General features: G+C 45.1%; 2 protein-coding genes across 2 annotated transcripts in view; both read right to left on the bottom strand.

Annotated features, from left to right (window-relative positions):
* Nucleotides 1-24,295, bottom strand: part of LOC121503218 (inactive dipeptidyl peptidase 10) — a 450,148-nt gene that overhangs the window by 349,570 nt on the left and 76,283 nt on the right. The window lies entirely within an intron of this gene.
* Nucleotides 10,074-11,255, bottom strand: LOC121503238 (uncharacterized). The gene has a single exon (XM_041777468.1). The coding sequence runs from the start codon at nt 11,253-11,255 to the stop codon at nt 10,074-10,076; it is 1,182 nt and encodes a 393-aa protein (XP_041633402.1).

Genomic DNA, 24,295 nt, shown 5'->3' with positions numbered 1-24,295 from the left:
GTGCTGAACGACCGTTCAGGGGGGCCGGTATGCTTGGGAACGAGACACCCTGTATTGGGTTCCGCTCTCTTTGTTTTTGATCGCCGCTGCCGGCGGCCTTATCAGCGGTCGCTAAGCGAGCAGCGCATCGCTGCACATGCGCGCGAGCTTCTGCCCAGTAATTTTCCATTCATTTCTAACTCCTAACTGTAACTTGTTTACGTCTTCGACTAGCATAATCGAATGAATGCATAGCCAAAGCCTAGTCAGTCACATTTTTGCTCTCAATGCAATCAAACGCAGCGCGGTCGACAATATTAAATGTAATTGTTCGGAAATAAATAAAATCATATTAAACAGTATACACTAGGGCGGATTCATTTATAAACACAGAGTAAGATGACTCTGCTTACGATTGGCTCAAATTTAATAGATTTTTTCAATTCCCACACTGAATCCATTGTTACAAAAATGGGCGATACTGTTTCTTCGATTTACGGTTCTCTGTTATCGATAGGAGATGATAAACAAATTTCGAATGCAATGTTGATTTATTTGGTATTAAATCGAGTCGACTCAGTAACCAAACACAAATGGGAGGAATAGCTTGATTTTGAGACTTTGCCGCTTTGGTCCGATTTTGAAAAAATGTTAAATCGCCGATATCAGCACTTGTCAGCTGAAGAAGCAGGATAAATTACTGTCGAGTAAATGCCATAATCGTAGCTCATTTTCGTGTTCTTCATCCAACAGCAAGCCTCAGCAAACTTGTAGTTACTTCAATGCAGCAGATCGTACCCTACAGAATTGTAGCCCGTTTGGGCGGCTCTCTGTAATGCAAAGGTTCAAGTTTGTAAAGTCTGCCTCCTTATGCCAAATCATCCTTCCTTCAAAGTGAACGGACGTGTTTTTTTCTTGCGCTCCCGATTTGTGTAGAATTTGTCTATAAACCTCCGGGGTTTACTAACATTTAATATTTGGTGTTTCAAATAATTCCCGTTCACTTCGCGTGTGCATGCTACTTGTTTATTTTGTGCTATTTAATTCAATTTAAATTGCATTTTAGTTTGGGCTGCTGCGGTTGCTTTGCATTTTGCTCTTTTTGCATTCCCTTTTGTGCCTTTAGCGTTTGTTGTTGTTTGCGTTGCCGCGACAGCTATAAACGGTTCTACTCAGCGCTTATCTCTCGCTCTCCTGCTCGTTGCCCCCCCGCTCATCAAGTGCCGCTGCATTTAATCCCTTGCGCCCTCTCTTAAATAGCGAAGTACAGTGGTAAGTCGTTACAATGTCCCATAATATGGTCTGCTTCGCCAAAAACTGTAAGAAAAATATTACTTACGGTGAACTCACCATCACCTGTTGGCTGTGTGACAACATAGTACATGCCAAGTGCATTGGCGTTGTTGCACGGACAGTAGATGACGTGGCCAAAAATATCGGCGTACGTTACTGCTGTGAGGCCTGCCGCGAGGTGGAGAGGGAAATGATGTCTTTTATGCGGCAAACCAGGGGTGGTTTTAAAGAGCTATTATTGAGTTTTCGCAAAACTCAAGATATGCTCTTGGCGCTGGATACTCAATTTAATAGCCTCAAGCTGTTAAATGAGTCTCCTAGGCGCAAAAAAACCGCAACTGGTGGGCAGCATATGGGCGGATCCCAGCCACCAGTGATAGGCACTGCACAGCAGCCTCCCTCGACTCTGCCCCCGACCCCGGGACAAATTCCAAGAGTCCTGAGATCGGGCGCTAAAAAAGATTCGGTACCCGAATGCGTCGCGGGTGCGACCGTGCCCCCGGTGTTGCCCAGTTCCGTTTTGTCCACTGGGGGGTCCCAACTGTTGTCTCAGCCCTCTCAGAGCCCTAATCCCTGCCAGGGTATCAGGCCCGGACTACCGGCCGAAAGTGGTATGGCGGCTCAGTCTGCCGTGCCAAAACCCCTTACGGCAATTCCACCAACAAAACAGTTATTTGTTTCTCGGCTTTCCCCTGATCAGACATCGGAAGATGTCATAGCTTTTATCCAAGGCAAAGTAAAAGTCGATAGGGAAAAAATTAAGGTGGAAAAATTTAAATTTTCCTACCCCAGGAACATTTCGTCTTTCAAGATAAATGTTCCTGACGAAGTCTTTGGCACTCTATGCTCGGCCGAAACCTGGCCACAGTATGTGGTTGTCAAAGAGTTTGAAGGTACGAAAAAGAAAAAGCGGCCTGTAGGAATTACTCTTCCTAGGCCAGATTTGCCCAATGCTCCGTCTACGTCTTCCAATTCCGTCCCAAAAAACTAACCATTTCCCTTGGTATTTCCTATCAGAATGCTAGAGGCTTACGCAGTAAGCTTCCTAAATTGTATTCTGACAGCGTCGCATTTGCTTCCCAAGTTATTGTGTTCACAGAAACCTGGTTAAAGCCGGAGATTCTGAGCTCCGAAGTTTTTCCAGCTGCGTTCACAGTATACCGGCTAGATCGGCCTATCAGACGTGGGGGAGGTGTCCTTATAGCGGTCGACTCCACTCTCACGTCCGAATTAATAATTTTCGAGGAATCCAACAATGTTGAATTCCTTTGCGTGAAGCTATCAGTTAATGGTAGCTCCATTTTTGTTACATGTTCCTACATTCCTCCATTGTCGGAACTTCCTATTTATTGGAACCATCTTTCCGCTATTCAGTTGGTCTCCAAAAGACTTTCGGATAGGGACAATTTAGTTGTTCTTGGTGATTTTAACATCCCAGGGGCTATTTGGACCCTAGATAATTCCACAAATACACTTCTTACGACAACACATCATGATTTTATTGCTGGCTTGTTTGACATTTCGCTGTCCCAAGTCAATCATGTTCGAAATTCCTTAGAGCGCTTGCTTGATCTTTGTTTTGTCTCAGATCCTGAAAGAGTTAGTTTAGCTAGGGTGGCGCCCCTGACGCAACCCGAAGAACCCTATCATCCCACTTTCGATGTGACTATCGACATGGGGACTGTTTCACGGAATAAATCTGATAGTCCAGCCCAAGAAGTCTTCTGCTTTAGCAAGACAGATTTCGTACGGCTGAATAATTTCATAATTAATTACAACTGGTCCGACCTATACACATGCACTGACATGGCGGAAGCCGTGGGTATTTTTTATCGTGTTATGAATTCATTTTTTATTGACTGTGTTCCGTTATACTGTCCGTCTACATCAAACAAGCCTCCTTGGTTTACCAAAGAGTTGACCCGCCTCAAAAATAGAAAATCAAATCTATATGCTAAATATCAACGTACCGGTTCTCCGATTGCCCTATCTTGTTATTTATCAGCTCGATCCACTTTTACTGTGTGTAACGCGCAGTGCTACAATAATTATTTGACTCGTTGCAGGTCCCAGTTTTCTGAGGACCCAAAACAGTTTTATAATTTTGTTAAATCCAAGCGTAAATCCATTACTCGTCCGTCCTCGCTCTCTTTTGGTAATTCAACAGCAGAAAATGATCAGGCTATAGCCGATCTTTTTGCTCAGTTTTTTGAAACCACTTACTCCAACTCAATAGACCCAAATCAGGCTTATCCTTACATTATCCCGAAATCGAACCAAATCTTCAGTCCTACCATTAATGAAAGCTCTCTTCTTAGGGATCTTCATCGTGTTAAGCCAGTTTTTTTTACCAGGTCCCGACGGAATACCAGGCTGTGTGCTTAGGAATTGTGCCGAAGCCCTGTGCAATCCACTTCTCAAATTGTTTACCTTATCCTTAGAAACCTCCCACTTTCCCCTTATTTGGAAGGAATCATTCGTTATTCCTCTCCACAAAAAAGGTAGCAAATTGGATGCCAACAATTACAGAGGTATCTCTAAGTTGTCGGCCATCCCTAAACTGTTCGAAAATGTTATTACTCCTCATCTGCAGCATCTGTGTAGGTCAATTATTTCTCCATGTCAACATGGTTTTATTAGGCGAAGATCAATTACAACGAATCTGTTGGAGCTTACTTCCTTTATTATAAAGGGATACCGAAATAACTTTCAGACAGATGTAATCTATACTGATTTCAGTAAAGCATTTGACTCTGTTAACCATTCCCTTCTTGTTCGGAAACTCGATTTAATGGGATTCCCGACTGATCTTCTTAATTGGATCTCAGGTTATCTAAATGGCAGGACGCAGAAGGTCCTTTTCGAAAATAAACTATCTAATGTTCTTAGGGTTACATCTGGCGTCCCGCAAGGGAGTCATTTGGGTCCCCTACTGTTTACATTATTTATCAACGATCTGCCCGAAGTTTTGACCAACTCCAGAGTACTTATGTATGCTGATGACGTCAAGCTTTGTGTGCAATATAATGATGCTACTTGCCAATCAGACTTACAGACAGATCTTAACAATTTTCAAACATGGTGCTGCGTGAACCTATTAAACTTAAACGGCTCTAAGTGCAAGCTAATGACATTCTCCCGTGTCACTCCTAAGCCTGCAACTTATACGCTAAACGGCTGCTCTTTGGAAAAAATTAATATAGTTGATGATTTAGGTGTCCGTCTGGATCCTAAACTCGACTTTATCGATCATATTTCGTGCATGGTGAATAAAGCCAGGGGCGTGCTTGGTTTCATTAAACGGTGGTCTAAGGAATTCAATGACCCCTATGTCACAAAAACGTTATATACTTCACTTGTTCGTCCTATCTTAGAATATGGATCCTGCGTTTGGAGCCCTCAGTATGGCGTCCATAGTAAACGCATAGAATCGGTTCAAAAGAACTTCTTACTTTTCGCTTTACGCGGTTTAAACTGGGATGCAAACCAGAGGTTACCGTCTTATTCTAGTAGACTCTTACTAATTAACTTACCCTCCTTATCTGATCGTAGAACCATGCTAGGTATTACATTCATATACAACTTAATCCGTGGTGACGTGGAAAGTACTGACTTGCTCGGTCAGCTAAATTTTCACGTACCAATAAGAAACACTAGATCCATTTTACCATTAGTTTTGCCCCACTGTAGAACATCCTTTGAACTGCATGAACCCTTTAGAGTCCTCTGTGCAAATTATAACGATTTGTACACAATAATATCTAACGTTGATAGCCTCCCAAAACTAAAAACTTCAATCTTAACCTACTTACGCATGCAAGCAACCAATCCGGCAGTACGCCAGTAGTAGTCTCCCCGCATCCTTTTTTTTTAAGTCCTTCGCGTTTTACTAATTACTAACAGAACAAGCACGTGCTTGGTGTCGCAAGTTCCACTTGATATGTACTGTACATAGTGCATCAACGTCTTGCAACATTATGCATCAATTGTCTGCGAAAGAGCCATACTGTTTCAAAATGCAAAGGCAAAAAGTATCGAGCATGCGACCGCTCACACCACATTCTACTCCATAGATACACAGTGCCTGATAACAGTTTAGCGTTGCCACCCCCACAAGAGAGTATGTTTCCTCCCTTTAACCAAGATCAGCCTTCCACGTCACATGTTATGCATGCCACGTCATTGGACAGGGTGATTTTGGCTACGCCAATCGTAAGTGTCCGCACAAAAAGCGGTGAATATGTTTTAGCCCGAGCACTGCTGGACTCTGGGTCCCAAAAAAATTGTATAACGGAAGAACTGTCTAACCGCTTACAGATCCGTAGAGAGGAGTCGTGTATCAACTTACTTGGTATTGGAGAGTCCAATTCTCAAGTCAAGAAAAAGGTACGAACAGTGGTGAAGTCGCGAATTAATGGTAATGAATTCTCGTTCGATTTTTGGATCTTGAAATCGATCTCCGGGTATCATCCTGATCAATCGGTGAACGTGAGTGATTGGAAGATCCCAAAGAACCTACCATTAGCAGACCCCTGAAATTGATATTTTAATAGGAGCAGAATCATTTTTCGAATTGCTAGCTGTTGGTCAAATTAGACAAGGTCCTTACCATCCAACTCTTTAAAAGACCCTTCCTGGTTGGGTTCTTTCGGGCAGATACAAATCATCTGTCCCGAAACAAGTTCTTAATAGTTTCAGTTATAGTGAAGAACCGTTAGTAGCGATTGACAGCACACTATAAAAGTTTTGGTCACTAGAGGAAATGCCATCCGCAAAGACTATCCAACTCTTCAAAAGACCCTTCTTGGTTGGGTTGTCTCGGGCAGATACAAATCATCTGTCCCGAAACCAGTTGTGAATAGTTTCAGTTGTAGTGAAGAACCGTTAGTATCGATTGACAGCACACTACAAAAGGTTTGGTCACTAGAGGAAATGCCATCCCCAAAGAAAATTTTATCGCCTGAGCACAAGTCATATGAAGATCATTACAGGAAGACCACTCAGGTATTGCCATTCGGTCAGTTTGAAGTAAGGCTGCCGTTAAAGTCTGATCCAAATGGGTTGGGCAACTCCATTGAGGTTGCAAAACGGCGGTTTTTGTCGCTTGAGCGAAGGTTGTCTCGGACCCTAATATGAAGACCATGTACATGGAATTCATGGAAGAATATCACGCCTTAGGTCACTGCATCTGAGAGCACAGTTAAGGCTATACCTATCTCGGATTCAGAGTCAACTAAGGCATTAGGAATTTCGTGGTTGTCTAGGGAAGATGTCTTCAAGTTTAAAATTGACACTTCTGTCATGGGTCTCCGAGCGACAAAACGGAACATACTATCAGTAGGTAGGTAGGTATAAGTGGTGAGGCAGCCCTGGCCGCCTCCAATTAGAGCTGAGCTCCGTTTTGATCCACACCCTCGATTTGTGGTTGTCTGCGCCCTACTTAGTACCAGCCCGTGTCATTCAGGTAAGCTAGGATGGCAGCTACTGGCTGCCTTCCAACTTCCCCTAGTGACTCGAGTTGGTGTGCTCCGAAGTGTCGGGCTCTTTGTTTGTTGAGTGCCGGGCAGTGGCACAGCAGATGCTCTGGTGTCTCCTGCTCGCTTGGTTCCTTGCAGCTTCTACATTGTGGGTTGTAGGGTAGACCCATCTTACAGGCTTGCGTGCCTATTGGCCAGTGGCCGGTGATGGTTGTCGCTATCCTCCTGATGTCCTTTTTGCTCTTGGAGATCAGTTCTGCGGTTCTCTTCCTATTGAATTCTGGCCAGCATAGTTTCGATCTTCTGTGCTCTGCCTTCGTCGACCATTCCTTGCTGGCTAATTGTTTGAAATGGTCATGAATTTCCGTCTGGACTGAGTTCAGGGAGATCTTTATGTCTGTTGTTGCTGAGTGTTCTTCTGACCCTTTTCTGGCCAGCTCGTCTGCTTTCTCGTTTCCGTCTATGTCATTGTGTCCGGGTACCCAGGCTATTTGTACCCTGTTGTCTTCTGCTAGTCTGTTTAGTGCCCCTTTACATTTGGCCACTAGTTTTGAAGTCGTCCGTGCTTGTGCGAGGGATTTGATCGCCGCCTGGCTATCTGAGTATATCCTCACCTTGGTATTCCGGAGGCCTCGGTCTAGCGAAAGTTCGGCAGCTTTCAGTATCGCGAGAACCTCCGCCTGGAAAACCGTAGCTGACTCTGGGAGGTGGAAGTATTCCTTCACCTTCCAGCTCTCGGCGTAGATTCCGGCCCTACTCCGCCGCTCATCTTTGAGCCGTCGGTGTAGAGTGATACTTCATCCGGTTCGGTTACTCTCCCTCTCTTCCAGTCTTCCCTTGTAGGGTATATAGTGGTGTATGTGTTACCGAATCGCAGTTCGGTTGTCATATAGTCTGTGTCTACTGTCGTCCGATAGTTTATCTCGTTCAGAATCCTGCAGTGCCCGGTGTGGTAGTCTTTCCAGCTTTGACTAGCCTTAAGTCGTACCGCACCTTGTGCTGCAGTGTTCCTGATGAAATGCTCTATCGGTATTATGTTCTGGATGGCTTTCAGCGCCGCCGCGGGACATTATCTCCGTGCTCCTGTGGCTCCTGCGCATGCCGATCTCTGTATCCTTGTTAGGTTCTGTACGTTGTATGCCCTAGTTAATGCTGACCACCATACTAGTGCTCCGTATGTGAGTATGGGTCTTACCACCGCTGTGTAAAGCCATATTATTATCTTGGGGTGGATGCCCCAGTTCTTTCCGAACATCTTCCTGCAGGAATAGAATGCTATGCTTGCTTTCTTGACTCTCTCGTTGATGTTTTGTTTCCATGACAGTTTCGCATACAGTATCACTCCCAGATACTTTGCCTGCTGTGATATCTCTAGTTCTATGCCATCTATCTTTGGCTTTGTGAAGCTAGGGACCTTAGTTCTCCTAGTGAAGAGCATTAGTTCCGTTTTGCTTGGATTTATGCCCAATCCGCAGGCTTTTGCCCATGCATTGAGTTTAGTAAGTGCCCTTGTCATTAGTTCGCTGATGACGTCGGGGAATGGTCCTGAAGTGAGTAGGACTACGTCGTCTGCGTATGCTCCCACTTTTACTCCTTCGCTATTTAGTGTTCTTAGTACGTCGTCCATGTTTATCAGCCAGAGCAGTGGGGACAGGACTCCCCCTGAGGTGTGCCCCTCTTCACAAATCTTGTGTGATGAGTGCCACTCAGTTCGGCTGTTATCCTCCTGCTCGTCAGCATAGCGCCTTCTTTCTCTGATGTGGATATCAATGATCCTTTCCAGTGTTTTCATTAGAAAAGAGGTAAGGCTTATCGGCCTATAATCCTTGGCTTGGATGTGTCCTCTTCTTCCTGGTTTTCGTATGAAGACTACCCTCGCTTCCTTCCATGGAAGTGGTATGTGTGCTGTTTTAATGCATGCCTGGAAGATTGCTTGCAGCCATTTTCCCGTGCTTGCTTTTGTTGTTTGTAGCATTGCCGGTATTACTCCGTCTGGACCCGGGCTTTTGTATTTGTCGAAGGTATCTATCGCCCAATGGATTCTTTCCATGGTGATGATCTCTTCTTTTTGTAGCTGCTGGTCTGCCCCCTGGCTTTCCAGTATTCTAGGTTCTTCTTTTTGGTTTCCTGGGAAATGCGTATTCAGCAGGATTTCCAGTGACTCTTCAGCCGACGTACTTCCTGTCCCATCGGGTTTGTTTATGAGCGTGGGGCTTGTGTGTCCTTTCGATAGGATTTTACTTAGCCTCGCCGTGTCTTTGACTCCTTCAAGCGATTCACAGTAGCTGCTCCAAGATTCCTTCTTGGCTACGTAGATTGCCTTTTTATATTCTTTGTGTATTGCTTTGTACGGCTGCCAGTCTTTGGTTCCGTAACTTTTGTTGAAGGCTTTTCGAACTTTCTTTCTGAGCTCGCATAGCTCTTTGTTCCACCATGGTGGGTATGTCTTCTTAGAGTATGTTAGTCTGCATGACTCTTTGTAGGCTTTGTTCAGAATATTTGTGAAGTCCTCGACTTCCTTATCTATTCTCTCCGGGGTAGATCGGGTCTTGATCCTTCTGTCTTTGACCTTTGACTGTACAATCTTTCCGTATTTGTCCCAGTCAGTTTTTCGAGGGTTTCGCTTCGGCGCCGTTTCACATACCGGCATCACGATTTCGAAGAATATGTACCTGTGGTCTGAAAACGAGTCTTGTGTAGAGACTCTCCATTTTCTTACCTTATAATCACTATGCTCCATTTGGAGGGTTATGTCTGGGACTTCCTCCCAGCCCTGAAATCCTTCCGTGCTTGGAAAGATGAAGGTGGGCGTGTTTCCCTTGTTACAAATATTGACGTCACGACATATAATACTATCGAAGAGAGACTCACCCCTTTTGTTTGTCTCCTTACTTCCCCACAGTGTGTGCCTTGCGTTGGCATCGCACCCGAGGATGAGCGTCGTCTTAGTCTCCTCGGCCCACTGCATCACCCTATTAACCGCTTCAGGCGGTGCAGGTTCTTCGTGGGCCATGTAACCGGAGGCTATTAGTATGGCCGTCCCATCCGCCGCCTTGAATCTTGCCACTGCTAGATCTAAGTTGCTGAGATTGGGGTAGAGAAGAGCATTAAGGTTGTTTTTAATGATTATACCCGCCCTCGGCCTACCTGTCGAGTTTGTGTACAATGTTGTGTATCCCTTTATGGCCATGCCAGAGATTTGTCCGTCCCTTGTCCATGGCTCTTGTATAAGGCCGATGTCGATGTCCTTCTCGCGGTGAAGGACCCCCAGATTAGCTGAAGCGTGGGAGCTGCGCTTCAGGTTTATCTGAACGACCGTCGGCATTAGATCGGGGTGGTGTTGGGGGTGCTGTCGTCGATCGCCAAATCGTCCAGCAGCTTATTGGCGTCCTCGACTTCATCTTCCAGGATGTCGTCCGGTTCGTCTAGGAAGACCTTCACCTTGGCTTTCCTAATTCCGTACCGGACCTTGTTGTCTGCTGCCTTCAGCTGTTCTAGGCAGCTCTGGTTGATTAAGAACAGATATGGCTGGCTGGACTTCATTTCTCGCTTAGCTCTGAGAATGGCCCAGTCCTCCATGTCGACTCCCTTATTCATTGCTCGCAGAGTCTTGAGCACCCTTTCATGGCTAGGCAGCCCCTTGGGCAACCAGATGCGAGCTCTGGGTCTCCTTGGGATGTCCTTGGCGGGGACTAGCTTTATGCTAATGCCCTTCCATGCCTTGCTTAGTCTGGCAACGCAATCCGCCAGGAAGTCCCGCGAAAACTCGTCGTCGCACCTGATTACCCGGTGCCCCCTAACCATGTCTGAGGAGTCAAAGGAGGGTGACTGGCCCGTTGGCTCGGACAGTAATTTGTCGGTTACCATCTCCGCCAGCTGGGTCTCGACCTCCTCCAATTTCTCCATCAGAAGGCGCCCATCGTCGTTAAGCTCGTCTATAAGTGCCATTGCGAGGCTGTCTCTGGCCACCTCGCTGAACTTTTTCGCCGGTTTGACGAACGTGGTCGGCCTCGGTGCTCCCTTAGCGTCCTTGGCTCTCTTTGGAGCGCTCTCGCTCAGCTCTTGTGAGCGGTTGCGCTTTGCTTGAGGAGGCAAAGACGTCTCTGGGTGCTCCTTCTCGTAGCGCTCGTATTCCTCGATCCCTGCTAGAAATCTGGCTTTGTCTGCAGCGTCGCGCGGGTCGGTTTTGCCCTCCTTTTCATTCCTCGCTATTTTGGCGAGGATGAATTGGGCCTTGCTTGCCTGCGCCTTTCGTTGTTGGTGGGTCCACGGTTTTGTCTTCCCGTGTTCGCCGGTCGCTTTGGCTTGGCTTGCCGCCGCTTTAGTGTGCTTTGGTTGTGTCGTTTGAGGTGTGCTTGTCTTTACACCTCCCTCTGTATTGGACGGAGCTAGCGTCTCGTCGTCTGAGCGCAGTAGCTCCTCCTCGTCCAGTTCGCTTTCCGTCGATTTGTGATGGGGTTTTACCTCCCCCACGAGGTCCGAAGCGGATTTTTTTGTTGTGCTCATTTTCATAAACGCCCGCGTTGCTCGGCAGGGCAAGCGCGGCGGGCCCGAGGGGTTCGGGGCATTGAAGGAAGGTCGACCGTGGCTTCGCCCCTAAGCCACGGCAAGGCTCGTTCCGACCCAGGGTTGCCCGGCCCTGGGAAGGCTCCGTTGGAACACAGCTGGTTTAAGCCCTCAGCTGCGAACCTTATAGTCAGTGGGCACGGGTCGCTTTACACGCCTGACTTGAGGGGAGGTAGTTTTAAGACTTGCCCATGTCTCGGTAGGGATTGGGAGGCAAAGGATTATCAGGTGAGGGATTCACTGGAGGTGCCGCTCGCATTGGCCGTACCGCAGTACGTTTCCAGGAGGTACCACGCGGAGGACCTTCTCCCAGGAGAAGGTGGTGTCTATCAAACCGATATTCACCTACGAGTCGACTTGGTGTACCATTAGAGCCAAGGAATATTCATCAACAGTTGCCCTGTTGACTTTGCCTTCGATTGGTACACCCATACCACCCTACTATCAGTAACATCGAAGCTGTTTGACCCCCTTGGCTTATTAAGTCCCATTGTAATTAAAGGAAAGATCCTATTGCAGGAACTTTGGCTTAATAAGCTAGATTGGGATGAGTCGATTTCGTTGCATTTGGAAACAGCATGGAATGTGCTAAAAAGCACCCTGTCTCAAATTGATAAGATATCTATTCTCCGGCTCGTGCATACGGATCCGATGTCACCGGTACAGTTACATGCCTTTGCTGACGCATCCATGAGATCTTATGGAGCTTGCGTCTGTATTCGTAGCAAAAGTGTCGAAGGTTTTAAATTATCGTTGTTGACTTCAAAGTCTAAAGTAGCGCCGCTCAAAACCAAAACGCTCCCTAGGCTTGAGTTATGAGCCGCTCACCTTCTCGCAGATCTCTGCCATAGAATCAAACCCTTATTAAAAGTCCCTATCGAACGAATAGTACTGGTCCGATTCTGAAGTTACTCCAGGCGGGTCTCAGTGGCTTGCGGCGATGGCGGCTTGTCTCGTCAGTCAGGCAAACGTTCTGGCGGCGATGGTCCCGGGAGTATGTCCTGGGCCTCCAAATCCGGGGCAAGTGGCACCAACAACAGGACAACGTCGAGGAGGGACAGCTGGTCATCGTGGCAGAAGACAACCTCCCGCCTCAACAGTGGCTCCTAGGAAGGATCGTCGCGACGCACGCATGAGGGGACGGCATGGTCAGGGTCGTCGATCTTAGGAGGAGCGATGGAGCAGTGTTCCGGAGGACAATACATAAGCTGGCCCCGCTGCCAGTGTGTTGAAGCCGTGGAGGCGTTCAACGGGGCCGGTGTTGGCTCAGTTGAGACTGAATTTGGATTTTGTAGTAGAGTGTAAGGGCGAAGGCGGGAGCATAATAAAGCTCTCTCTCACTCTTTGTGAATTCGCCCCGTCTTCGCCCCCCTTTCGTTAAGCTAGGCTCTAAGCATAGAACTGTGTGAACTTCCTTCTAAGTGAACGGACGTGTTTTTTTCTTGCGCTCCCGATTTGTGTAGAATTTGTCTAAAAACCTCCGGGGTTTACTAAAAATTAATATTTGGTGTTTCAAATAATTCCCGTTCACTTCGCGTGTGCATGCTACTTGTTTAATTTGTGCTATTTAATTCAATTTAAATTGCATTTTAGTTTGGGCTGCTGCGGTTGCTTTGCATTTTGCTCTTTTTGCATTCCCTTTTGTGCCTTTAGCGTTTGTTGTTGTTTGCGTTGCCGCGACAGCTATAAACGGTTCTACTCAGCGCTTATCTCTCGCTCTCCTGCTCGTTACCCCCCCGCTCATCAAGTGCCGCTGCATTTAATCCCTTGCGCCCTCTCTTAAATAGCGAAGTACAGTGGTAAGTCGTTATAATGTCCCATAATATGGTCTGCTTCGCCAAAAACTGTAAGAAAAATATTACTTACGGTGAACTCACCATCACCTGTTGGCTGTGTGACAACATAGTACATGCCAAGTGCATTGGCGTTGTTGCACGGACAGTAGATGACGTGGCCAAAAATATCGGCGTACGTTACTGCTGTGAGGCCTGCCGCGAGGTGGAGAGGGAAATGATGTCTTTTATGCGGCAAACCAGGGGTGGTTTTAAAGAGCTATTATTGAGTTTTCGCAAAACTCAAGATATGCTCTTGGCGCTGGATACTCAATTTAATAGACTCAAGCTGTTAAATGAGTCTCCTAGGCGCAAAAAAACCGCAACTAGTGGGCAGCATATTGGCGGATCTCAGCCACCAGTGATAGGCACTGCACAGCAGCCTCCCTCGACTCTGCCCCCGACCCCGGGACAAATTCCAAGAATCCTGAGATCGAGCGCTAAAAAAGATTCGGTATCCGAATGCGTCGCAGGCGCGACCGTGCCCCCGGTGTTGCCCAGTTCCGTTTTGTCCACTGGGGGGTCCCAACTGTTGTCTCAGCCCTCTCAGAGCCCTAATCCCTGCCAGGGTATCAGGCCCGGACTACCGGCCGAAAGTGGTATGGCGGCTCAGTCTGCCGTGCCAAAACCCCTTACGGCAATTCCACCAACAAAACAGTTATTTGTTTCTCGGCTTTCCCCTGATCAGACATCGGAAGATGTCATAGCTTTTATCCAAGGCAAAGTAAAAGTCGATAGAGGAAAAATTAAGGTGGAAAAATTTAAGTTTTCTTACTCCAGGAACATTTCGTCTTTCAAGATAAATGTTCCTGACGGTCTTTGGCACTCTATGCTCTGCCGAAACCTGGCCACAGTATGTGGTTGTCAAAGAGTTTGAAGGTACGAAAAAGAAAAAGCGGCCTGTAGGAATTACTCTTCCTAGGCCAGATTTGCCCAATGCTCCGTCTACGTCTTCCAATTCCGTCCCAAAAAACTAACCAGTTCCCTTGGTATTTCCTATCAGAATGCAAGAGGCTTACGCAGTAAGCTTCCTAAATTGTATTCCGACAGCGTCGCATTTGCTTCCCAAGTTATTGTGTTCACAGAAACCTGGTTAAAGCCGGAGATTCTGAGCTCCGAAGTTTTTCCAGCTGCGTTCACAGTATACCGGCTAGATCGGCCTATCAGACGTGGGGGAGGTGTCCTTATAGCGGTCGACTCCACTCTTACGTCCGAATTAATAATTTTCGAGGAATCCAACAATGTTGAATTCCTTTGCGTGAAGCTATCAGTTAATGGTAGTTCCATTTTTGTTACATGTTCCTACATTCCTCCATTGTCGGAACTTCCTATTTATTGGAACCATCTTTCCGCTATTCAGTTGGTCTCCAAAAGACTTTCGGATAGGGACCATTTAGTAGTTCTTGGTGATTTTAACATCCCAGGGGCTATTTGGACCCTAGATAATTCCACTAACACACTTCTTACGACAACACATCATGATTTTATTGCTGGCTTGTTTGACATTTCGCTGTCCCAAGTCAATCATGTTCGAAATTCCTTAGAGCGCTTGCTTGATCTTTGTTTTGTGTCAGATCCTGAAAGAGTTAGTTTAGCTAGAGTGGCGCCCCTTACGCAACCCGAAGATTCCTATCATCCCACTTTCGATGTGACTATCGACATGGGGACTGTTTCACGGAATAAATCTGATAGTCCAGCCCAAGAAGTCTTCTGCTTTAGCAAGAATAATTTCATATTTAATTACAACTGGTCCGATCTATACACATGCACTGACATGGCGGAAGCCGTGGGTATTTTTTATCGCGTTATGAACTCATTTTTTATTGACTGTGTTCCGTTATACTGTCCGTCTACATCAAACAAGCCTCCTTGGTTTACCAAAGAGTTGACCCGCCTCAAAAATAGAAAATCAAATCTATATGCTAAATATCAACGTACTCGTTCTCCGATTGCCCTATCTAGTTATTTATCAGCTCAATCCACTTTTACTGTGTGTAACGCGCAGTGCTACAATAATTATTTGATTCGTTGCAGGTCCCAGTTTTCTGAGGACCCAAAACAGTTTTATAATTTTGTTAAATCCAAGCGTAAATCCATTACTCGTCCGTCCTCGCTCTCTTTTGGTAATTCAACAGCAGATAATGATCAGGCAATAGCCGATCTTTTTGCTCAGTTTTTTGAAACCACTTACTCCAACTCAATAGACCCAAATCAGGCTTATCCTCGAACCAAATCTTCAGTCCTACCATTAACGAAAGCTCTCTTCTTAGGGATCTTCATCGTGTTAAGCCAGTTTTTTTACCAGGTCCCGAGGGAATACCAGGCTGTGTGCTTAGGAATTGTGCCGAAGCCCTGTGCAATCCACTTCTCAAATTGTTTACCTTATCCTTAGAAACCTCCCACTTTCCCCTTATTTGGAAGGAATCATTCGTTATTCCTCTCCACAAAAAAGGTAGCAAATTGGATGCCAACAATTACAGAGGTATCTCTAAGTTGTCGGCCATCCCTAAACTGTTCGAAAATGTTATTACTCCTCATCTGCAGCACCTGTGTAGGTCAATTATTTCTCCATGTCAACATGGTTTTATTAGGCGAAGATCAATTACAACGAATCTGTTGCAGCTTACTTCCTTTATTATAAAGGGATACCGAAATAACTTTCAGACAGATGTAATCTATACTGATTTCAGTAAAGCATTTGACTCTGTTAACCATTCCCTTCTTGTTCGGAAACTCGATTTAATGGGATTCCCGACTGATCTTCTTAATTGGATCTCAGGTTATCTAAATGGCAGGACGCAGAAGGTCCTTTTCATTTGGGTCCCCTACTGTTATTATTTATCAACGATCTCCCCGAAGTTTTGACCAACTCCAGAGTACTTATGTATGCTGATGACGTCAAGCTTTGTGTGCAATATAATGATGCTATTTGCCAATCAGACTTACAGACAGATCTTAACAATTTTCAAACATGGTGCTGCGTGAACCTATTAAACTTAAACGGCTCTAAGTGCAAGCTAATGACATTCTCCCGTGTCACTCCTAAGCCTGCAACTTATACGCTAAACGGCTGCTCTTTGGAAAAAATTAATATAGTTGATGATTTAGGTGTCCGGCTGGATCCTAAACTCAACTTTATCGATCATATTTCGTGCATGGTGAATAAAGCCAGGGGTGTGCTTGGTTTCATTAAACGGTGTTCGAAGGAATTCAATGACCCCTATGTTACAAAAACGTTATATACTTCACTTGTTCGTCCTATCTTAGAATATGGATCCTGCGTTTGGAGCCCTCAGTATGGCGTCCATAGTAAACGCATAGAATCGGTTCAAAAGAACTTCTTACTTTTCGCTTTACGCGGTTTAAACTGGGATGCAAACCAGAGGTTACCGTCTTATTCTAGTAGACTCTTACTAATTAACTTACCCTCCTTATCTAATCGTAGAACCATGCTAGGTATTACATTCATATACAACTTAATCCGTGGTGACGTGGAAAGTACTGACTTGCTCGGTCAGCTAAATTTTCACGTACCAATAAGAAACACTAGATCCTTTTTACCATTAGTTTTGCCCCACTGTAGAACATCCTTTGAACTGCATGAACCCTTTAGAGTCCTCTGTGCAAATTATAACGATTTGTACACAATAATATCTAACGTTGATAGCCTCCCAAAACTAAAAACTTCAATTCTAACCTACTTACGCATGCAAGCAACCAATCCGGCAGTACGCCAGTAGTAGTCTCCCCGCATCCTTTTTTTTTTTTAAGTCCTTCGCGTTTTACTAATTACTAACAGAACAAGCACGTGCTTGGTGTCGCAAGTTCCACTTGATATGTACTGTACATAGTGCATCAACGTTTTGCAACGTCTTGCAATAATAATTATAGTCGAAAATTAAAGTCAAATCGAACGCACGCATCTATTTTTCGTTCTAGTTGTTCGCCTAGCAAATAACAAATTATTTCTTGCCACCAAGTTGTCCGTTTTATTATTTCTAATAAACTAATTAGAAAATCTACCGACTTTGAGTGTATACTCGAGCCCACAACAATAGATGTAAGTGATAAGACACAAATAGTAAATATCATATACCGATAGCCTTCGCGTATTCTATTAAGTTTTCATTTAACGCTGCCTTAGAGAAATTTGTTACCAAGACAGGGTCAAATGTCGAGCGCACGTTTGTAGATATTTTAACGTCCGATTTGTCCGCAGAGTATTATAGTTTCAGTCAGAAGTTTGCAACGCAGTGAAGGAGACCTTTCCGACCCTATAAAGTATATATATTCTTGATCAGCATCAACAGCCGAGTCGATCTAGGCATGTCCGTCTGTCCATTTCTACGCAAACTAGTCCCTCAGTTTTAAAGCTATCTAAATGAAACTTTGCATATAGTCTTCTATATACTCTCACTGCTATAAATGTCGGAACCGGCCGGATCGGACAACTATATCATATAGCTGCCATACAAATGTTCGATACATTTAAAGAAAAAGAATTATAACTTGGCTGTTTTTCAATATATTTAAATAATGTTTGAGACATGGCCATTTTATATTTTTTTAGAATATCTTATAGCTGCCATAGGAACGATCGGAAAAATAATAGAAAAATTTATAACTTCGTTGTTTTTCAACGTATTTTCATCTACTTTGAGCTATGAGCTTTTGGTATTAATTCAGGATTTTGGTATAATTTTTATGAAAATCTGACAATTATATCATATAGCTGCCATAGAACCGATCGCTAAATGTAGAGAAAATATATTTATATATATTTCAATTTCAAAATATATTCCTGTAGGAAAAAATAGGCTAGAAATTAGATTTTTAGATACTACAAAGAGTATTCGACGAGCTTTGAGTTGGACGTGCTTTACATCGCTCTACATTTATTCAAAGTTTTCTTAGTGAAATCCTATTTATCAAAGCCCAAATTTTCGGCAAGTGGTCGGTGTTTCCGTGAACTTCTTAATCAGTAAACAACCGGACCTTTTTAAATAAAGTCTGTGACTTTATCGTCGTAAAACAATTTCGGTTTTACAATTGCCTTGCCTTTCTATTCTTGTGCATTGTGTTTACCGCTTATCGCTGCATCGCCTTGTGTTGTTGTTGGCGCTAGCTAAATCAATAACACAAATTTCTTATTTTTCGGCGCTTAGATAAAAGCTTTTATTTTTGCGCTCTTCGCTTTTTGTTTTGATCGGTCTGTTCGCCGCGAAACTTAAACAATTTTTTTTTCCAAATAAACAATTGTATAATTTGTTTTGATCGGCCATTTCGTCGCGCAAATAAATTAATCCAATTCGTAATTTACTTGGAAAAGTATTTTTTTATTCCAAAAATGGCTACGTGTTGTTTCTCGAAGTGCCCGAACGGCCAACAAATTTTTTCGCGGCATGTCACTGTCTACTGCTGGCTCTGCGATAATATCGCTCACATTGGATGCGCCGATCTGGGGCAAAATGGATCGCGTATCACCGATCGCATTCGTGAAAATCCTGGATTGGACTGGACGTGCCCGAGCTGCCTGCATATCAAATCCGATATGCGGGTCTTCATGAGGCAGACTCACCTGGAGTTTCAGTCGTTGGCGGCCGGCTTTAAGGAGTTGTCAACTCGCTTCCAGAAGGCGGAACACCATTTCAAGTCGCTAAAACTGCTAAGTGACCCCGCAAACAAAAACAGGAGCAACCTGTCTGAAAAGTTCTTATCTCTTCCAGACCCTGAATGCCCCCTTATGCAGTTCACCCCACGTGCCAAGCCTGCAGCCGTGGATAACGGCTCTGGTGATGATGCAGCATCGATCACAACTTCTATGGTTGAAGATCTTGTCAGGCCGTTGGATCAGCAGCCTGTCAACGTTGTCCAGGCGTCCACGTTGCACGCTGCTGCCTCTGCTGAAGTTGCTGCACCAGTCCCCATTCTCGGAGGGGGCGAAGCCACCATGCTCCCGGTTCAGCAGCCTGTCTACAACGATCAGGCATCCACGTCGCGTGCTGCTGCCATCAACGACGCGTCGGTGGTGTCAAATCCCAACCCAGTGGCTCCCCCGGTGGTCACTATCTCGGTGCCGGCCGTTACCAGAAGTGGCCCCCAACAGTCGACAATTTCTGGCGTTGCCAAACGCGGACCGGTGCCTTTGGCTGGTGTTGCTCCGAAAAAACAGATTTTTGTTTCCCGCCTCAATCCAGATGCTTCTGAGGGCGACGTTAAGACCCACTTGAGCAGCAAATTGAATGTTTCTGTTACTGCATTTAGTGTCTCCAAATTCAATTTTAAGGAAAGACGTGATATATCTTCGTTTAAAATTACAATTTCTGACCAACTATTTTCTAAGGCTCTTGATCCTTCTGTGTGGCCTAAGCATGCAATTGTTCATGAATTCGAACACAAAAGTACTCCTCGTGCTCGCGGGCCTCAAACTCCCTCAACTAGGCCTCCAAAAAACTAATAGACTCTTTTGTTCTTCACTATCAGAATGTTCGTAGTTTACTTGGCAAGCTCAGTAGGCTGCACGTCAATAGTGTCTCTTTCGATGCCAATGTTATTGTCTTTACAGAAACATGGCTCAACTCCTCTGTGTCTGACTCTGAGATTTTTTCAGGGAACTATACCATCTTTAGACGTGATCGTCCTATACGGACAGGCGGTGGTGTTCTCATTGCGGTTAAATACGATCTGGTTTCCAATATCATTTCTAATGACACTGATATTGAGTTTGTGGCGGTTCGCATCCAGGTTTACTATTATTCTATCTACGTTTCATGCTCGTATATTCCACCTAGGTCTGACACTGATATTTATATGCAGCATTTATCCTTAATTCAAGAAATTCATTCTTCCCTTGGTATTAATGACCACCTTATCGTCACGGGTGATTTTAATCTACCCTCCATTTCCTGGATGCCCTTACCTGATTCAAATGTTCTTGTTCCCACCTCACCCCACGATTTAATTCATGGTCTCATTGACCATTCATTGGGACAATTAAATTTTGTTAGGAACTGCAGTAATAACGTCTTAGACCTCATCTTTGTCTCTGAGTTTGCCAATGCCTACGTCACTAGAATTGACCCTCTTTCTAGTCCATTATTATTGTGTCCGGAAGCTGAGCCTGCAACGTTTCGTTGCTTTCGAAAAGCTAAGTTTACAGAAATGAACCATCACTTATCCTTAACGGATTGGACTTTCTTGAACTCCACAGAGGATCCCTCAGACATTGTTAAGCGTTTCTATGAAATAATGTACTCAGTTTTCGACATGTATGTCCCTTCATTTCCCTCACCAGAAGTTTCTCATAAGCCCCCTTGGTTTTCTCGTCGGCTTTCATATCTAAAAAATCTGAAATCCAGACTGTTTAAAAAGTACAGCAAATCTGGTCATCAAGTCGACCATTCGAGATATTTAACTGCTCGAACAAATTTCCTAGCACACAATTCTGAATGCTACAGAAACCACTTAAATCGGTGCAAAATTGAGTTTCAGGCTAACCCGAAGCAATTTTACGCTTTTGTAAACTCGAAACGGAAATCTCAACAATTTCCTTCATGTCTTCATTTCGATAATGCCTCCGCTTCCAATGAGCCTGATATCGCGAACCTGTTCGCAAAGTTCATCTAGAAACTGAGAATCTGAAGATCGACACACTGGTTGTACTCAAGGAGCCTAATCTACCTCCCTCTAAATGGATTCTTGGACGCATCAGCGAGGTGCACGCAGGATCAGATGACAAAGTACGGGTCGTAACAGTGAAGACGGCCCATGGATCCTACAAACGCCCAATTACAAAATTGCTGTCTTGCCTCTGTGCTGAACGACCGTTCAGGGGGGCCGGTATGCTTGGGAACGAGACACCCTGTATTGGGTTCCGCTCTCTTTGTTTTTGATCGCCGCTGCCGGCGGCCTTATCAGCGGTCGCTAAGCGAGCAGCGCATCGCTGCACATGCGCGCGAGCTTCTGCCCAGTAATTTTCCATTCATTTCTAACTCCTAACTGTAACTTGTTTACGTCTTCGACTAGCATAATCGAATGAATGCATAGCCAAAGCTTAGTCAGTCACATTTTTGCTCTCAATGCAATCAAACGCAGCGCGGTCGACAATATTAAATGTAATTGTTCGGAAATAAATAAAATCATATTAAACAGTATACACTAGGGCGGATTCATTTATAAACACAGAGTAAGATGACTCTGCTTACGATTGGCTCAAATTTAATAGATTTTTTCAATTCCCACACTGAATCCATTGTTACAAAAATGGGCGATACTGTTTCTTCGATTTACGGTTCTCTGTTATCGATAGGAGATGATAAACAAATTTCGAATGCAATGTTGATTTATTTGGTATTAAATCGAGTCGACTCAGTAACCAAACACAAATGGGAGGAATAGCTTGATTTTGAGACTTTGCCGCTTTGGTCCGATTTTGAAAAAATGTTAAATCGCCGATATCAGCACTTGTCAGCTGAAGAAGCAGGATAAATTACTGTCGAGTAAATGCCATAATCGTAGCTCATTTTCGTGTTCTTCATCCAACAGCAAGCCTCAGCAAACTTGTAGTTACTTCAATGCAGCAGATCGTACCCTACAGAATTGTAGCCCGTTTGGGCGGCTCTCTGTAATGCAAAGGTTCAAGTTTGTAAAGTCTGCCTCCTTATGCATCAATTGTCTGCGAAAGAGCCATACTGTTTCAAAATGCAAAGGCAAAAAGTATCGAGCATGCGACCGCTCACACCACATTCTACTCCATAGATACACAGTGCCTGATAACAGTTTAGCGTAGCGGTGAATATGTTTTAGCCCGAGCACTGCTGGACTCTGGGTCCCAAAAAAATTGTATAACGGAAGAACTGTCTAACCGCTTACAGATCCGTAGAGAGGAGTCGTGTATCAACTTACTTGGTATTGGAGAGTCCAATTCTCAAGTCAAGAAAAAGGTACGAACAGTGGTGAAGTCGCGAATTAATGGTAATGAATTTTTGGATCTTGAAATCGATCTCCGGGTATCATCCTGATCAATCGGTGAACGTGAGTGATTGGAAGATCCCAAAGAACCTACCATTAGCAGACCCCTATTTCGACAAGTCCCAAAAAATTGATATTTTAATAGGAGCAGAATCATTTTTCGAATTGCTAGCTGTTGGTCAAATTAGACAAGGTCCTTACCATCCAACTCTTCAAAAGACCCTTCCTGGTTGGGTTCTCTCGGGCAGATACAAATCATCTGTCCCGAAACAAGTTCTGAATAGTTTCAGTTATAGTGAAGAACCGTTAGTAGCGATTGACAGCACACTATAAAAGTTTTGGTCACTAGAGGAAATGCCATCCGCAAAGACTATCCAACTCTTCAAAAGACCCTTCTTGGTTGGGTTGTCTCGGGCAGATACAAATCATCTGTCCCGAAACCAGTTGTGAATAGTTTCAGTTGTATTGAAGAACCGTTAGTATCGATTGACAGCACACTACAAAAGGTTTGGTCACTAGAGGAAATGCCATCCCCAAAGAAAATTGTATCGCCTGAGCACAAGTCATGTGAAGATCATTACAGGAAGACCACTCAGGTATTGCCATTCGGTCAGTTTGAAGTAAGGCTGCCGTTAAAGTCTGATCCAAATGGGTTGGGCAACTCCATTGAGGTTGCAAAACGGCGGTTTTTGTCGCTTGAGCGAAGGTTGTCTCGAGACTCTAATATGAAGACCATGTACATGGAATTCATGGAAGAATATCACGCCTTAGGTCACTGCATCTGAGAGCACAGTTAAGGCTATACCTATCTCGGATTCAGAGTCAACTAAGGCATTAGGAATTTCGTGGTTGTCTAGGGAAGATGTCTTCAAGTTTAAAATTGACACTTCTGTCATGGGTCTCCGAGCGACAAAACGGAACATACTATCAGTAGGTAGGTAGGTATAAGTGGTGAGGCAGCCCTGGCCGCCTCCAATTAGAGCTGAGCTCCGTTTTGATCCACACCCTCGATTTGTGGTTGTCTGCGCCCTACTTAGTACCAGCCCGTGTCATTCAGGTAAGCTAGGATGGCAGCTACTGGCTGCCTTCCAACTTCCCCTAGTGACTCGAGTTGGTGTGCTCCGAAGTGTCGGGCTCTTTGTTTGTTGAGTGCCGGGCAGTGGCACAGCAGATGCTCTGGTGTCTCCTGCTCGCTTGGTTCCTTGCAGCTTCTACATTGTGGGTTGTAGGGTAGACCCATCTTACAGGCTTGCGTGCCTATTGGCCAGTGGCCGGTGATGGTTGTCGCTATCCTCCTGATGTCCTTTTTGCTCTTGGAGATCAGTTCTGCGGTTCTCTTCCTATTGAATTCTGGCCAGCATAGTTTCGATCTTCTGTGCTCTGCCTTCGTCGACCATTCCTTGCTGGCTAATTGTTTGAAATGGTCATGAATTTCCGTCTGGACTGAGTTCAGGGAGATCTTTATGTCTGTTGTTGCTGAGTGTTCTTCTGACCCTTTTCTGGCCAGCTCGTCTGCTTTCTCGTTTCCGTCTATGTCATTGTGTCCGGGTACCCAGGCTATTTGTACCCTGTTGTCTTCTGCTAGTCTGTTTAGTGCCCCTTTACATTTGGCCACTAGTTTTGAAGTCGTCCGTGCTTGTGCGAGGGATTTGATCGCCGCCTGGCTATCTGAGTATATCCTCACCTTGGTATTCCGGAGGCCTCGGTCTAGCGAAAGTTCGGCAGCTTTCAGTATCGCGAGAACCTCCGCCTGGAAAACCGTAGCTGACTCTGGGAGGTGGAAGTATTCCTCCACCTTCCAGCTCTCGGCGTAGATTCCGGCCCCTACTCCGCCGCTCATCTTTGAGCCGTCGGTGTAGAGTGATACTTCATCCGGTTCGGTTACTCTCCCTCTCTTCCAGTCTTCCCTTGTAGGGTATATAGTGGTGTATGTGTTACCGAATCGCAGTTCGGTTGTCATATAGTCTGTGTCTACTGTCGTCCGATAGTTTATCTCGTTCAGAATCCTGCAGTGCCCGGTGTGGTAGTCTTTCCAGCTTTGACTAGCCTTAAGTCGTACCGCACCTTGTGCTGCAGTGTTCCTGATGAAATGCTCTATCGGTATTATGTTCTGGATGGCGTTCAGCGCCGCCGCGGGACATTATCTCCGTGCTCCTGTGGCTCCTGCGCATGCCGATC

The sequence above is a fragment of the Drosophila kikkawai genome, chromosome 2L, assembly GCF_030179895.1.
Source record: "Drosophila kikkawai strain 14028-0561.14 chromosome 2L, DkikHiC1v2, whole genome shotgun sequence".
Taxonomy (NCBI): Eukaryota; Metazoa; Arthropoda; class Insecta; order Diptera; family Drosophilidae; genus Drosophila; species Drosophila kikkawai.
The sequence above is the reverse complement of the archived record's forward strand: the minus strand, read 5'-3'. Positions and strand labels throughout refer to the sequence as shown.

What these genes read in the sequence shown, in the direction of transcription:
- LOC121503238 (XM_041777468.1), bottom strand. Translation starts at nt 11,255, where the DNA reads ATGAGCACAACAAAAAAATCCGCTTCGGACCTCGTGGGGGAGGTAAAA.